At 54.2% G+C, this 15374-nt stretch overlaps 1 protein-coding gene across 20 annotated transcripts in view; it reads left to right on the top strand.

The window, feature by feature from the left end:
• Positions 1–7197: 7197 nt before the first annotated feature.
• The window catches only part of CAMK2B (calcium/calmodulin dependent protein kinase II beta), a gene marked incomplete at both ends in the record, with an annotated part of 86499 nt that continues 78322 nt past the window's right edge, over positions 7198–15374 (top strand). For all 20 annotated transcript variants that reach the window (XM_080701681.1, XM_080701674.1, XM_080701684.1 and 17 more), the window contains one exon: positions 7198–7262. In XM_080701681.1, the coding sequence (XP_080557807.1) occupies positions 7198–7262 (65 nt within the window). The remainder of the gene's footprint in view (positions 7263–15374) is intronic.

The following is a 15374-nucleotide window of genomic DNA, read 5'->3' as shown; positions in this document are numbered from 1 at the left end:
TCAGCCCTGGGGCCATGTGACCTCTGCAGTGGTCACCACTGTTCTGATCTCCTGATTCTGCAGGAATGCCCTGTGCAGTGTGTATTCTTTATGTCTGACTTCTCACGATCAACTTTATATCTGAGCGATTCATCTGTGTGGTGACTGCATCAGTACTTGTTCTTTTGTTTGTATGTGCATGGTACTATAGATTAAACCCAAGGGGCATTGTGCCACCAAGCTACACCCCAGCCCTATTTATTTATTTATTTATTTATTTATTTATTTATTTATTTATCTATTTATTGTGGTACTGGGGATTGAACCCAGAAGCATTCTACCTCTGAGCTACACCTCCAGCCCTATTTTTTTTTTAATCCTTTATTTTGAAATAGAGTCTCACTAAGTTGTGAAGGGCTTCACTTTAGTGGCTGAGGCTGGCTGCAAACCTGTGATCCTCCTGTCTTAGCTTCCCCAGTACTGGGATTACTAGCATGTGTCACCAGGCCTGGCTATTTATTTATTTTTTTTAATGGGGTCTCGAAGCCGGGCATGGTGATGCACACTTGTAATCCCAGTATTTGGGAGGCTGAGATAGGATCGCGATTCGCAGCCAGCCTCAGCTACTTAGTGAGGCCCCTTGCAATTCAGTGATATCCGGTTTCAAAATAAAGAATAAAAAATAGGGCTGGACGTGTAGCTCAGAGGTAGAATGCTCCTGGGTTTCATCCCCAGTAGTGCAAAAATTAAAAAAAATAAATAAATGGGGTCTCGCTAAGTTGCTGAGAATCTCAGCTTAGTTGCTGAGGTTGACCTCCTCCATTCTGTGATCCTGCTGTCTCAGCCTCCCAAGTACTAGGATTACAGGTGTGCACCACGGGGCCTGGCCAATATTTATCCTTTTTATTGATCTACACCAATGTGTTTGCCCGTGTTCCTGTTTATAGACATTTTATATTGCTCCTAAGTTTCAGATCAATGAATGGAGCTACTACAAATTTTTTTGTATAACAACCTTCCCTTCCTTTTATTTCCTCCCCTCCTCCTCCTCCTCCTCCTCCTCCTCTTCTTCCACTTTTGTGGAACTGCGGATTGAACCCAGTTCAATCAACTGGGGGTCTAGCTCGGGGGTAGAATGCCCAGCTTCTTTCTTTCTTCATTCTTTCACCTCAGAGAGGAATTGGTGGGTCATAGAGAAGGTATCTGTTTCTCTTTATAAATCCCAGCACTTGGGAGGCTGAGACAGAAGGATCGGAGTTTATGGACAGTCTCAGCTACTTAGTGAGTCCCTTTGTAACTCAGTGAGACCCTGTTTCAAAATAAAATATAGGTCGGGATGTCGCACGGAGGTAGAATGCCTCTGGGTTCCATCTTCGCTACCGCAAAACAAACAAAACAAAACAAAAAGCAAGGCTCTCCAAAGTGTCCATCCTATATCGACGTGCATGGTCTTTGTGGTGCTCGACATCTGTTAATAGCAGCAAATGCTAACAGCCCTCAGGTATCAGAGGTGTTAGCTCTATTGCAAAGCAGCGCCCTCCCAAGCACAGCCTCGGTGTACTCCACTGAGGAAGGGGCTGGGCCCAGAACCGGAGCATTGTAGAGGCGGCCTGGTCCTGTGGCCTGCTGACCACCACAGTTCACTCTGTCCACCTCGTGTCAGCTCTGGCTATGTGCACAGCCTCTTGTGTGTGGCGGGCTCCAGGCCTCGCCCAGGTCTGTGGTGACGCACAGCCTTCATGCCTGTGGGCGGAGGCTGCCCAGGACAGCAAGGGAAGGGCGCCACTCAGGTCTCCTGACCTCCCTAGGCGGTTCCCATGACAGCAACGCCCTGGTGTCCACTCTGAGGGAAGGAGGCACCTCTCTGTGGAACCAATGCCTGGACTGGGGTTCAGGCTGAAGCATGCCTGGTTTTTGGACATCAGGCCTGAGGTTCGTCCAGGAGGATGGAGGTGACAGGGCCTACCTCAAGGGGTCCAAGGAGGGCTCAGGTGCTCTGGGGAAGCCCCATCAACCAAAGGCTGGACGGGTGCAGGGGAGCTGGTACGGAGCTCCAGCTGGGGAGTGGGCCTAGCAGGCTGCTGTCTCCTCCTTCCTCTCCCAGGGAGGTAGTTCTTGTTGGGCAAGATGGCGCTATCTCAGTCTGCCTTCCTGCCCTATGTCTTCAGCCTTTGTTCCAGGCCCGTGGATGCCCAGAGATGACTGGGGAGCTTTATCACGTTGCTTGTTAGTCATAAAGATGGCTTGGTACCCTGAGAGGACTTAGGTGACAGGCAGGACCTGCAGGTAAACCACCAACAAAATTTAGTGGGGCCTTTTCTGTTTCTCTTCCCCACCCTCTCCCTTTAACACACACGCTCAGGCCAGCCCCAGGGCCTCTACACGGCTGCCTTTTTTCTTTTTCTTTTTGTGGTACTGGGGATGGGGCTCAGGGGCATTCTACCTCCAAACTACACTGCTAGCCCTATTTTGTATTCTTTATTTTGAAACAGGGTCACACTGAGTTGCCAGGGCCTCACTAAGTAGCTGAGGCTGTCCGTGAACTGCGATCCTCCTGTCTCAGCCTCCAAAGTGCTGGGATTACAAGCGTGGGCCACCGCGCCCCGCCTTGCCAACACCCTCTCTGCCCGTCTCTGTGGTTCAGGCTTCTTATCACATGTCACCTCGGGAAGCCTTCCATGCCATCACCGACTCTTGCAGAACACTCTTCTTTAACTCTAATTAGCATTGCTCCTCCTCATCTGCAGAGGAAACATTCCAAGACCCCCAGTGATGCCTGGAACTGTAGACAGTCCCAAACCTGATTCACATGATGCGTTTTCCTGTATTACACACAGTACAGTGTTTTCCTGTATGTACACACAGTACAGTGTGGAGGTGCTGGATAGAGGGACAACTCGGGTCCTGGCGAGATGGAGTGGCTGTGTGGCTTCATCGCACCATCAGAACTGCATGGAATTTAAATACGACACATTGCTTATTTCTGCAATTTTCCATTTAATATTTTTGGAAACCATGGGAAGCCAAAGCATGGGTGGTGGGGGAGGGGAGGGAGACTGTTGTGTAACAAGCATCGCTCTCGATGTGTTACCGCCACTCCTGGGGGTGAGCTCTGCCAACACAGCCACCTTGTCCAGCTCGTCTCCTGGCATGGCCCGGTGTCTGGGCAGGGCTGGCACGGCACTGCAACACAGTAACTGCACAACAAAGGACCCGGGTCATTCATGGTTAGAGGCCCCAGCTATGAAGGCGATCTGGGTGGGGACTTACTGGACCAACTTCGTGATCCAAGGCCAGTCAGTCTGACTTTGCCCCAGTTGCCTCATTTGCCAAAGAAGGAAGATAATGATAGGCCTGATCTCGCAGTGTCGTTGTGAGTTTATGTGAAGCAGTGGATGTTGGACTTTGAGAATGATTTTTTTGTATGTGGTGAATGTATTGTAAATTGTGGCTATGGCTTTCACCAGTATCATTACCAACACCATCACTGTCACCACCACCATCACCATCTTCTCCACTATCATCACCATCAGCACCACCTCTGTTTTCATCACCAATACCATTATCACCACCATCACCATGACTACCAGAAGCATCATCACCATCACCATTACTGCTACCACTAACATGATCACAACCACCATCCCCATCTTCTCCACTATCATCACCATCAGCATCACCTCTACTTTCATCACCAACACCATCATCACCACCATAACCATTACCATGACTACCACCAACATCATCACCATCACCATGACTACCACCAGCATCATCACCATCACCATCTTTTCCACTATCATCAGCATCACCTCTACTTTCAGCACCAACACCTTTATCACCACCATCACCATCACCATGACTACCACCAGTATCATCATCACCATCACCACCATTACTACCACCATCATCCCCACTGTCACCACCATCATCATCTTCTCCACTATCACCACCACCATCAGTTTCATCATCTCCATCACCACTACTTTCATCACCAACACCATTATCACCACCATCACCATCACCATGACTACCACCAGCAGCATCATCTCCATTGCTACACCGTCACCACCATCATGTTCACCTCTACCACCACCATGTCATTGCCTCATATGGCTGCCCAGGGTCCTGAATGGGCTGCCATGTCCAGAGCCAGATGAGTGGGGATTGATGAACCTGGGTCTCCCTGCTCTGGTACCCACAGCCTGCTCGGCTGGGCGGGAGGCTGGGCCTGGGAGAGGTGGGGCAGTGGCATCCTCACACACGGCAGCAGACCCGGGATGTGAGGCAATAAGGAAGGCTGCGGCTTTCTTTGGAGAATGAGCCCCATGTGCAGCACTTTTGGCTCTGCAGATGTGATGCTTGTTGCCATGGTGACTGTCCTAACAATAACCTCCCAGAACTGATATTCCCTACAACCGCCCCCCCAGCTGCCACCTGGGAGGGAGAGCCCTCCTTGCTTACGAAAGCAAGTTAGAAAGGACAGGGTGGGAGGCGGATGACACGGGGGCGGGGGAGGGGGTGGGAGAGGGCCCTTCCTGAAGGCAGGAGTGGGAAGAACAGGAAACCTGGGCCTCTCCCAGCAGAGCCAAAGGCAGACGAGAGGGCTTCTGGTGTCTGGGACCAGGAAGAGTCAGGTGGGAAACAGTTCTCCATCCCAACCTTTTCAGTCTGTGAGGGAGAAGCCCTCTGGCCCTGGAGGCGGGAGTGGGTGGATCTGTCTGTGTGGGGACCACTGGCTGCCTCTGGCAGCTCAACCCTTCCCTGCTGTCTGCTGACCTTTCTACCTTTGACAGGAGAGCCTTTAGTGTCCTGCCTTTAACGTTTCGGCCCAGAGGAGGGGCCGTGGGGGTCCCAGGTGCTAACAGGAATAGAACGAGGACAATAGAATAGGAGACAGAGGGCCTCAAGCCACACCTAGTCCTGTCCTGGACAGCTCCCCACTTTTTGAAAGGCAACCTCATAAAAGACCCACCCAGAGCGTTGCTGTACCCTCGCCTGGGGCTTCGAGAAGCTGTGTATGTGATATGTGTGTGTATGTTTTTGTGTATGCATGTATAGAAGCGTGCCTGTGTGTGTTTGTGTAGACATGTGTTCATGCACATGTTTGTGTGTATATGTCCCTATGTGTATATAGGTGTGTGCTTGTGTGTGTGTGTGTGTGTGTGTGTGTGTGTGTGTGTGAAAATAAAAGGAATTGGAGGCTTCTTGGGCAAGGGTTTGAGTTCCAGCCACTTCTTGGCTTCATGACTGTGGGTAAGTCACCTCATCTCTCTGTCTCTCTGTCACCCCATTTAGTAAACGGGGACTATAATAGCACATGCCTCATACAACTGAGAACGAAATGAAAAGCACATGTGAAATGCCCGTAAGCACAGTCACCGTCAGCTGTCATTAGGGTTCCCACAGCCCTTGGCCACATCCCAGACAGGCTGCTGGCAGTGTGTGTGTGGCTTTGGGTAGCTTAGAAAGGGCCTGAAGACGACTTCTTCTTCCTCCTTCTTCTTCTTCTTCTTCTTCTTCTTCTTCTTCTTCTTCTTCTTATTATTATTATTATTATTATTATTATTATTATTTGCAGTATTGGGGATGGAACCCAGGGGCATTCTACCTCCAAGTTATACCCCGTAACCCTATTTTTATTCTTTATTTTGAAACAGGGTCTCACTGAGTTGCAGAGGGTCTCACTAAGTAGTAGCTGAGGCTGGCCATGAACTATGATCCTCCTGTCTCAGCCTCCCCAATGCTGGGATTACAATCGTGCACCACCACGCCCAGCAGGGCCTGACTTATTGAGGCATGCAATCCTATTTGTTCTGCTTTGGGTTCTACTGAGTAGCTTTGCCTCTGGACCCCTCCAGCTCAGAAAGGGCCCCAGGCAGCTGTTCAGAGGGTGTAGGATGGGCTCTTGTGTGGTTAGATACAATCTCAAGGGTGACACTTCAGGGCCCAGCCCAGTGCCTGTTAGAATGCCCAGGGTTCTTGTCTAAGCCCAGCACCGAGGCAAGTGTTCCCCACCCAGGTCCTCTGAGGCCAAGGCCAGGCTTCTTCTGCCATCCCAGCTGGGGACTTCTGCCTGGGAGCCACACCTGCCCTTAGCTGATGCGTCCCTTGTTCTCTTGGTACCCAACTTTAGGTGCAAACTGGATCTGTAACCACCCAGGGCAGGGACTTGCCAGGGGGCCTGTTTATCCACAGGTAGCCATGTCAAATGCATGCTGGGGTGGGGGTGGGGGAGGCCCTGGGACCACTGCAGAACCCTCATTTGCTCCATTATCCAAGAGACACTCACTGCGGCTCCCAGGGCTAGCCTCGGGCTGGCCTGGGGCTGAGATATGAGCTGAACAGGCCCACTGTCCGCCCTGGGGAGCAGTAGGTGGGTCATGTCAGGGCAGCAGCTGGACCCCATCGGGAGCTGGCTGGAAACTCTCCTCAGAGTCTGGCCAGGACTGACCTGGCCCCAGGTCTTTGGGGGCAGGCCCCGCTGTGAGACACTCCTTTCAAGAGGGGCTTGGGGACAGGGGGAGGAGTGGATACTTCTTCCAGGCAAGCAGCTGCACCGAGTCCAGGGAGCGAGAGTGTGTCCTCTATCTGGGCAGGGCAGCTGCAGGGTCCCACGACCCCAGATCCCCGAGGGAGCAGCCGCGTTTCCCTGGTTCAAGGCCCCTGAGCTGGACTCCAAATGTCCATTCCTGGGACCCCAGATACCCCAGCCACCCGTCACTGGAGAAGCACGGGAGGGCAGCCTGCACCCTCTCCCGGTCTCCTTGTTGCTCTGCCTGGCAGGCCCCCGGTCCACGCCTCCAGGAAGGGGCCGTGCAGGCGCGGGGCCAGGCAGGAGGCCCAGCAGCCAGGGGCCGGCAGCTCCGCTTCTCTGGGGTGTGAGGCGGGGGTCGGGGGCCGCGGGCCAGCGGGGCGGAGGCGGCGGCCCCGCGTGCGGGGGCCCCGCGCAGGTGCGGCGCGGGCACGGCGGCGGCGGCGGGCGCAGTGCGGGCCGGCGCGCGTGCGGCGCGGGCGCGGCGCGGGTTCGGGGCCGGGCGCGGTGCGGGCGCGGCGGCCGGCGGGCGTAGGTGTGCGGCGCGCTCCTGGGCCGGGCGAGCGCATCGCGTGCGCACCGCGTCCCCGCCCGGCTCGGAGCCGAGGACTCCGCGCCCGCGCCTGCCGCCGTGCCCGCGAGCGAGCCGAGCCCGCCAGCGCAGCCGAGCGCAGCGAGCCGCCATGGCCACCACGGTGACCTGCACCCGCTTCACCGACGAGTACCAGCTCTACGAGGACATTGGCAAGTAAGATCCGCGGCGCCCGGGCGGCAGCAGGTGCGGCGCGGGGCGGGCGTGACGCACTCGGCCGGGGCGCGGGGGCCGCGGGGACCCCGGCCCGCCCCAGGCGGGCTCCGCCGCTCCTGCCGGCCCCCGGGGGCCGGCTGCGGAGGGTTCTCCCGCCCCCCTGCCCACGGCATCGGGAGAGCGGGGGCCGAGGGGGCCGCGAGGCCGGCCCGGGTGGGATGCGGGGCGAGCGGGGGCCCGGGGCGGCGGGCTGCGCCTGGAGCGTGTCCCGGGCGGGTGCGGGAGGCCTGCGGCCCCTTCGGGTAGGGCCTCCGGGGAACAGGTGCCCGGCTCCGACGGCGCGGGCGGCGCGCGGTGGGGCGAAGCCTCGGGCGTCTGCAGACCCCGGGCGCGGGGGCGCGCCTCGCCGGGGCTCCGAGCCTCGGTGCTGCAGCCGGCGTCCCCTGGGGCGGGCTCCAGAACTCTGGAGCCCTGTCTCCCGGCCCTCCCCCAACCCTGCTGCGCGGTGGGGGCGCTGGCGAGATTTCCTCTTACACATCCAGCACCAGATCTTTTTTTTTTTTTTCTTTCCCTTCCCTTTACTAAAAAAGCGTCTGATGAAACCTTGTGGTGGGCGAGGGACGCTGATCATTGATAATTGTGGAGTGCCCAGCTGGAGGAGTGTGGGGGTGTGTGCCTTCCCGGCACGTGCAGGGAGGATTCGGGTCAGGCCTGGGGATGGGGGGGTCTGGGCGCCATGGCTGGAGGAGGCCTATGCCCGAGAGCCGGGTGGGGGCAGTGGACCCGGAGGGCCTCTGAGGCACGGGGGAGCCGCTCACGCAGCCCATCACGCCTTCACACGCTTTTGTGCTCTTTCACAAGCCCCTGGAGACCGAGGCCTGGAAGAAGCTTCCAGGAGCTGCCTGGGGCTATAGGCCTGCACAGAAGGGGTAGAGGTCCTCAGGTGGGGGTGAGGTCGTCTCCCCTGCGGACAGGAGGCCAGGGACGGTGGGGGGTCAGCTGTCCAGCTGGAAGGTCCTCCCAAGAGCGATTCTGTCCCTGCCCATCCTGTCTCCTCCAGGGCTGTGCCGGCGCTGTGGGGCAGGGGGCCGCGGTTCCTGTGCCTGCTTTGGGGAAGGGGGCGCTGTGGGGACTCTTTCCTTCTTGGGTAGCTTCCTAGCCTGACCCTGGGCCTCCCCAGGGCTCCCCGCTCACCCGTTTCTCCACCTGCAGCTTGCCCGGTGCTTCCGGAGTTAAGCCCAGGGATAAGGTGGCCCACCCTCCCCTGGTCTTGCCACCCACCCTGGGTGTGGGGGCGGAGGGGCGATGCCCATGGTAGACAGGTGCGGAGTGGGGTACCTGCTCTTCCTCTAGGTAGGAGAGAGAATGCGCCCTCGCCGGCGGGCGGCACGTGGGGCCGCGCATGCGTGGTCAGGAGTGGAGCCTAGTGTCAAGGGCCCGCTGACACCCAGGGCGAGAAGCGAGGCTTCCCAGCCAGGAGCCGCGGAGCCTGCGAGGCACCGGGCCCAGGGATGGGCAGGGAGTGGGGCTGTAGCCAGCAGCACCCCTGAGGGCCAAGCTGAGGGAACTCAGGCGCAGCCCGCAGTGGCTTGTCCGCCGTTGTTGGGCACAGTTGGTGTTGATTCCCAGCCCCAGGTGGACAGTCCAAGTTTATTTAAAGCTATAACCCCCGGCGCCCAGTCAGGCTGACTCCCTGTTTGGCCCAAGGGCTGGGTCACAGGGCCACAGCTGCTGTGCATGACAGGGTGCTGGCCTTTCCCATCCCGGCTGCCCCTGCTCACCTTTCTCTGGAGGCCTAGCCGCTGCGCCTGCTGGCCCCCCGGGAGCCCACTCTGCGGGGCGGCCTGCTCGGTGCCGCTGCGCCTGCCCTTCCTAGCCCAGCCCTCGCCTGGCCACCCCTATGCTGGGATGCAGAGCCCCTTTATCCCGGGGTCCCAGAAACAGGCACAGAGCAAAGCAGGGAAGGCCCTCTTAGCCCACCTGGACCAACCTGGTTTAAAAAAATCTAAAAATTCCAGGATTCATAAAATCGACACTTGCATCCCTTCTACCCAGAACAGAACACTGTTCTTTATTTTGTCTTTAAGTTCTGTTTTAAAGTCATAAGGAGTAAATCAACGTTAAGTAACCCATTTTCCTTGGGCTGCCTTGAGGCGCTTGCATCCCCACCCCCCAGGCTCCTTTTGGTCCATTTGCACACAGATATTCTTATCCATAGGTGGGATTGTGGCCTATGTTTTCTTTTCACTTTACATAAAAACCCAGACCTTGCTCTCTCGCCCAGCTCCGGCTTACATCCGAGCACAGCGGGGCAGCGTGGTCACCGACAGCTGCGTGGGGGTCCACCGCACAGACACTGCGTCTCTTCTGTGCCGTTCCTATGGGCGCAGACTTGCCTCCTGTGCTCCCCCAATACCATGTGACCGGCTGTGTGCACGTTTGCCAGCGCAGGGGTGAGGCTTTCACTGGGGTTTGCCCCTGGCGATGGGGCTGCCGGTGAGGGTCTGCCCTGCCTACCCATCCCAGCAGCAGGTAGGGCGTGCCCTTGGCCAGCGCTACTTCCCTGGGGCAGGCTCTTTAAAGGGTAATGGGCAGAAAGCACATCTCATTCTGTTCCGGGTTCAAACTCATGAATCTTCCACTTTGGGGAAGTCGTTGTCTCCTTAAAATGTGGGCGATCTCCGTAGAGGAGAACAACGCCCATGAGGTCTTGTATATAGGTTTGGGGCTCACAAGCCCCTCCTGCTCCTGAGGAAAGGGCACAGGGGCTGTGACCCACGCTGTCACCCCGTCTAGCATATGCAGTACTGCAAAGCTATCCGGGAAGGCCCTCCTCCAGCCCTGTTGTACAAATAAAGAACTTACTCAGGGCAGGTGGGCGACTTGCCCAAGGCAGGAAGTGAGGAAGCCCCCTGACCTCCAGCCCAGGGCACTTCCCACCCCTCCCAGCTCCCAGCTCCCAACCTCAGATGGGCTCAGAACTGACCTTGATGTGTCCTTGACTCCACCCGGGGGCCCCCAGTAGAGAGCAGGTTGTATCCCGGGCGGGCTGGGCCGTCGCCACCCGCTCTTTGGTGTTCTCTGCCCACAGGCCTGCTCTGAACCAGCGGGCGGCCTGCTGGGTAGTTAATGGATAAACTTGGGAAATTCAGAGCAGATCAATTTTTGAGTCTCCCTTGCTTGGAAGCTGTTGCCAGGGAGGACTGGGACCAGGTGGAGGAGGGAGGGATCTTTTGCTTTACTGTTTGCTTTCTTCCTTCCTGTTGCACAGTTTTGCCAGTGCCACCCCCAATTCCTCAGGCTGCCCAGCCAGGCTGTCCCAGGCGCTGCCCCTCCCCTTCCCTGGCACTCCAGGTCTGGGCCACCTACCCTGCTGAGGCCGGGTCCCCAGGGCCTGGCCTGCGAGGAGGGGCGAGTGACCTTCGGCCTTGGCCTGCCGGCCTGGCTCCAAGGAGGCCAGATGCGCCCTGGTCTTGGTTCCTTAATGTAGGGTAGTTTAAAAAGAAGTCACCGCACGCCGAGGTTGCTAGCAAGATGCGCATTAAGGTGCCGCTAGTTTAGTTACTATTTAATGGTATTTTTATACCATAACCTACTTTGCTGAGAGCTAAGAATATATCTGCATGCTTGCTACCGGACTCTTTCTTTTCTGGTAACGGTTGCTAGCACGTCAGTGGTGCTGATTATATTAACACGCTTGCTCTGTGCAATAGCTGTGATCATTCCCGAGGTGCGCAAGACGTAACTGAGGCACAGAGAAGCCCTGGCCCCTGGTAACGGCCCACAGGAGTCAGGGCTTGGATCCAGGGACAGCAGCTCCGGAATCCATGTTCTGTTGCTCTAGGAAACTCATGAACCTACGCTGTTCTGTGCTTTAAAAATGCCATTTCTCTTTCAGGGCGTGGTGCACATGCCTGTAATTCCAGTACTTGGGAGGCTGAGACAGGAAGATGGCAGGTGTAAAGCCAACCTCAGCAACTTAGGGACATGCCTCAGCGATTGGCAAGCCCATGTTTCAAAATTAAAAAAGAAAATATCTGGGCGTGGTGGCGCACACGTGTAATCCCAGCATTCGGGAGGCTGAGACAGGAGGAGCTCAGTTCGCAGACAGCCTCAGCTACTTAGTGAGCCCCTTTGCAACTCAGTGAGACCCGGTTTCAAAATAAAGGATAAAAACTAGTGCTGGGGGTATAGGGCAGAGGTAGAATGTCCCTGGGTTTCATCCCCAGTACTGCAAAAATAAATAAACAAATAAATAATAAAAATAAATAAAAAATAAAATAGCGCTAGGAGTATAGCTTGGAGATAAAATGCCCCTGGGTTCAGTTTCTGGCACATGTGCGCGCGCGCGCGCGCGCACACACACACACACACACACAAGCTTGCAGCTAGCTTGTGATCCATGAAGACCCCAGACTCCTGGGGACTGAGCCTGTTCCCAGCCTGTAGCTTGACATGTGGTCTCTGTGTCTTTCTAAACCCTTTGTGAAAAATGTCATTTCAGCAGGGCATGGTGGTGCACGCTTGTAATCGAAATACTTGGGAAGTGGAGGCAGGAGGATCGGCCAGCCTCAGCTACTTAATGAGGCCCTTTGCAACTTAGTGAAAACCTGTTTCAAAAATAAAGAATAAAAAAAAATGATAGGGCTGGGGTGTAGCAAGTACCCCCCCACACACACAAATAATTTTTTTCATTGTGTCTCTACGACTACCAACACTCTGACCCCATTTGAGACCAGCAAGAAATTTTGATTTTATTAAACAAATTACTAGGGTAATATAGTCTTGTTGTAAAAAAAAAAAAAACCAAGTAACACACAAATATTTACAATAAAATATGACCTTTAACATTCAAGTTCTCCCCCGCCACAGACACGGAAACTTTAATGTCACTGTGAGGGTGTGTGTGTACATACATACACAGACACATATGTATCACGTATATATGACTCTCAGATGCAGATGGACTCGCCACCCCTGTGACTGTTCAATTTGTTCTGACACTTTTCTATGATGTTCTCCATATCAGTACATTGTTTTTCTTTATTGTGGTACTGGGCGCTCTACCACTGCGTTCCATCCTTAGCCCTTTTTATTTTATTTATTTATTGTGGCACTGGGGATGAAACCCAGGGACATTCTACCTTTGAGCTACATCCCAGCTCTATTTTTTATTCTGTATTCTGAAACAGGTTCTCACTGAATTGCAAAGGGCCTCACTAAGTAGCTGAGGCTGGCTTCAAACCCATGCGATCCTCCTGTCTCAGCCTCCCAAATGCTGGAATTACAGGTGTGCGTCGCCACGCCTGGCTCGTCATCCATACTTTTATATCAAAATTTTACACCTTTTAAATCAAAATTTGGGAATAATCTTCTGAGAAGTGTGACAGAAGAGGGGGGGACCCTGTATTTGAAATCAGGGCTGGGGGTCACTAGGGGGCATGGCTGTGTTCTCAGCACGCGATCTAAGTGCACACAGGTGGGGGCCTGCCTACTAAGGAAGTCCCCAGTCTCAGCTGAAGGGATACAAGGGTGTATTCTAGTGTTTTTCTTTCCAGAACTCTCCAAGAATGGAGGAGAAAGAGATGCAATGCCTGGTTTCCTTCTGCTTAAAAATAAAAGCCTTCTGCCAGGCCTGGTGGCGCAGCACGCTTGCAATTCCAGTGAGACCCTTCACAACTTAGTGAGACCCTGTTTCAAAATAAAGAATGAAAAACAGGGCTGGGGGTGTAGCTTGGAGGTAAAATGCCGCTGGGTTCAATCCCCAGCATTGCAAAAACAGACAAAGAAATAAGTAAAAGATCATCCTCCGGAAGTGGTGGCACACACTTAATCCCAGTCCTGGGAGGCGGAGACAGGAGGATTGCAGGTTCAAGGCCAGCCACAGCAATTTAGTGAGAGATTGTTTCAAAATAAGAAATACATAAAAATTGGGCTGAGGGTATAGTTTGGAGGTAAAAGGCCCTCTGCCACTCAGTGAGACCCTGTTTCAAAATAAAGAATAAAATACAGGGCTAGGGGTGTAGCTTGGAGGTAGAATGCCCTTGGGTTCAATCCCCAGTACCACAAAAAGAAAAGACAAAAACAAATAAGAACGGCCCTCTCCTATTTGCTCTACTGGCCTTTAAAGACTTCAGTATAACCTGGCACAGTTGAGTACCCTGTGATCTCAGCACCTGGAAGGCTGGGACAGGAGGATCATAGGTTTGAGGCTGGCACGGCAACTTAGTGAGAACGGCCGGGCGTGGTGGCGCACACTTGTAATCTCAGCATTCGGGAGATGGAGACCGGAGGATCGCGGTTTGTGGACAGTCTCAGCTACTTAGCAAGGCCCTTCACAACTCAGTGAGACCCTGTTTCAAAAAAATAAATAAATAAATAAAAAGATTTTAAAAATAGGGCTGGGGGTACAGCTTGGAGGTAGAATGCTCCTGGGTTCCATCCCCAGAACTGCCCCCCCAAAAGAAAAACCGAGTAGAGATTTAGCTCAGCGGTTCCTTGTACTACATACACACAACGCGCGTGCTCGCACACACACACACGCATGCGCGCAGAGTCGATATTGAACCACCCTGCAATTTAGTAATAATTTGATAGAAATTATCAAATGATGACCTCATTAACCCCACAGTCCAGGTAAAGATCTCCTGTGCAGTTTAGTTAGAAACATAATCTGTCCAGGTGTGGTGGTGCACTCTTGTAATCCCAGCATTTGGGAGACTGAGCAAGAGGCTTGCAGATTCGTGGCCAGCCTCAGCTACTTAGTGAGGCCCTCCGCCACTCAGTGAGACCCTATTTCAAAATAAAGAATAAAATAAAGGGCTAGGGGTATAGCTTGGAGGTAGAATGCCCTTGGGTTCAATCCCCATACCACACACATACAAAAAAAGAAACATTATCTAGAGAAATTTCATGCAATATATGTTTTATTCATATACAAATCTGAATTTACTTAAAATACGAATGTCCTTTTGCGCTAGAGGTGATGTCTCTAGCAGCCAGCCGTGGGTGGCTCTTGTCTCTGGGGTGAGAGTCACAGACTTGATCAGGGCTCAGCTGCTGGTGGACACAGTGCTTTACGTGTTGACACAATGATCCTAAAATACCAGAAGTTACAGTTCTCTGTTAAGCCGGAGACAAGCTTTGGTAGTAGAATCCTAGAACAGACTGGTGATGACTTGGAATATCTGGGGTGGATCGCGGGAGGATCGTGGCACCAGTGTCATCCTTGCCTTCCCCCGTGGTGAGTGGCAGGAGCGGCTCTCCCGTCTCGGGAGTGCCTGGGTGTCGTGTTGTGCCGTGGGCACGCCACAGCAGCACTGCCTTCCAGCCCGCCTCTCCAAGTACACTCGTGCGCGCAGATCAGCGCCCAGCACACAGTAGGTGCTCAGGCGGGTCTGTCCACCTGGTGAGGCGCAGCTGCAGGGCTGCAGCTCCCACTCCCAGGTCTCTGCAGCTCTCTGCTCATTCTGTGCTGAAGCTTTGGATACTTTTGCTATTGGCCCAGGCTAGACTCGCCCCTCACTTTCCTTGGTTCCTCGGGAGCCTCGGGAGCCTCACTACCGTGGTTTGAAATTTGCTGCTGTTTATTGTCCACGCACGGGGACATTAACCCCACCCCACCCCTGTTGTCCAGAGCAGCACTGTCCAGGTAAAATGTGGCCATGCAGCGGAGCCACTCGTTTGATTTAGAATTTTTTAGTACCTCTTGGGAGTCTGAGACAGGAGAATCACAGGTTTGAGGCTGGTGCATGGCAACTTAGCAAGACCCTGTTTCAAAAAAAAACCAAAAAACAAAAAACAACAAAAACATAGGATCCGGGTGTGGTGGCGCACGCTTGTAACCCCAGCATTGGGGAAGCCGAGACCTGGAGGATCACGGTTCGCAGACAGCCTCAGCTACTTAGTGAGGCCCTCTGCAACTCAGTGAGACCCAGTTACAAAATAAAGAATAAAAAATAGGACAGGGGGTGTAGCTTGGAGGTCGAATGCCCCTGGGTTCCATTTCCAGACCCGTAACAAATAAATAAATAAATAAATAACATAGGGCTGGAGGTCTAGCTCAGAGGCAGAATACCCCTGGGTAACCCTCATCCCCCCAATTTTTAGTAT

This window comes from Muscardinus avellanarius (assembly GCF_963383645.1).
Source record: "Muscardinus avellanarius genome assembly, chromosome: 9".
Classification (NCBI taxonomy): Eukaryota; Metazoa; Chordata; class Mammalia; order Rodentia; family Gliridae; genus Muscardinus; species Muscardinus avellanarius.
This window is presented reverse-complemented; position numbering and strand designations above follow the sequence as displayed.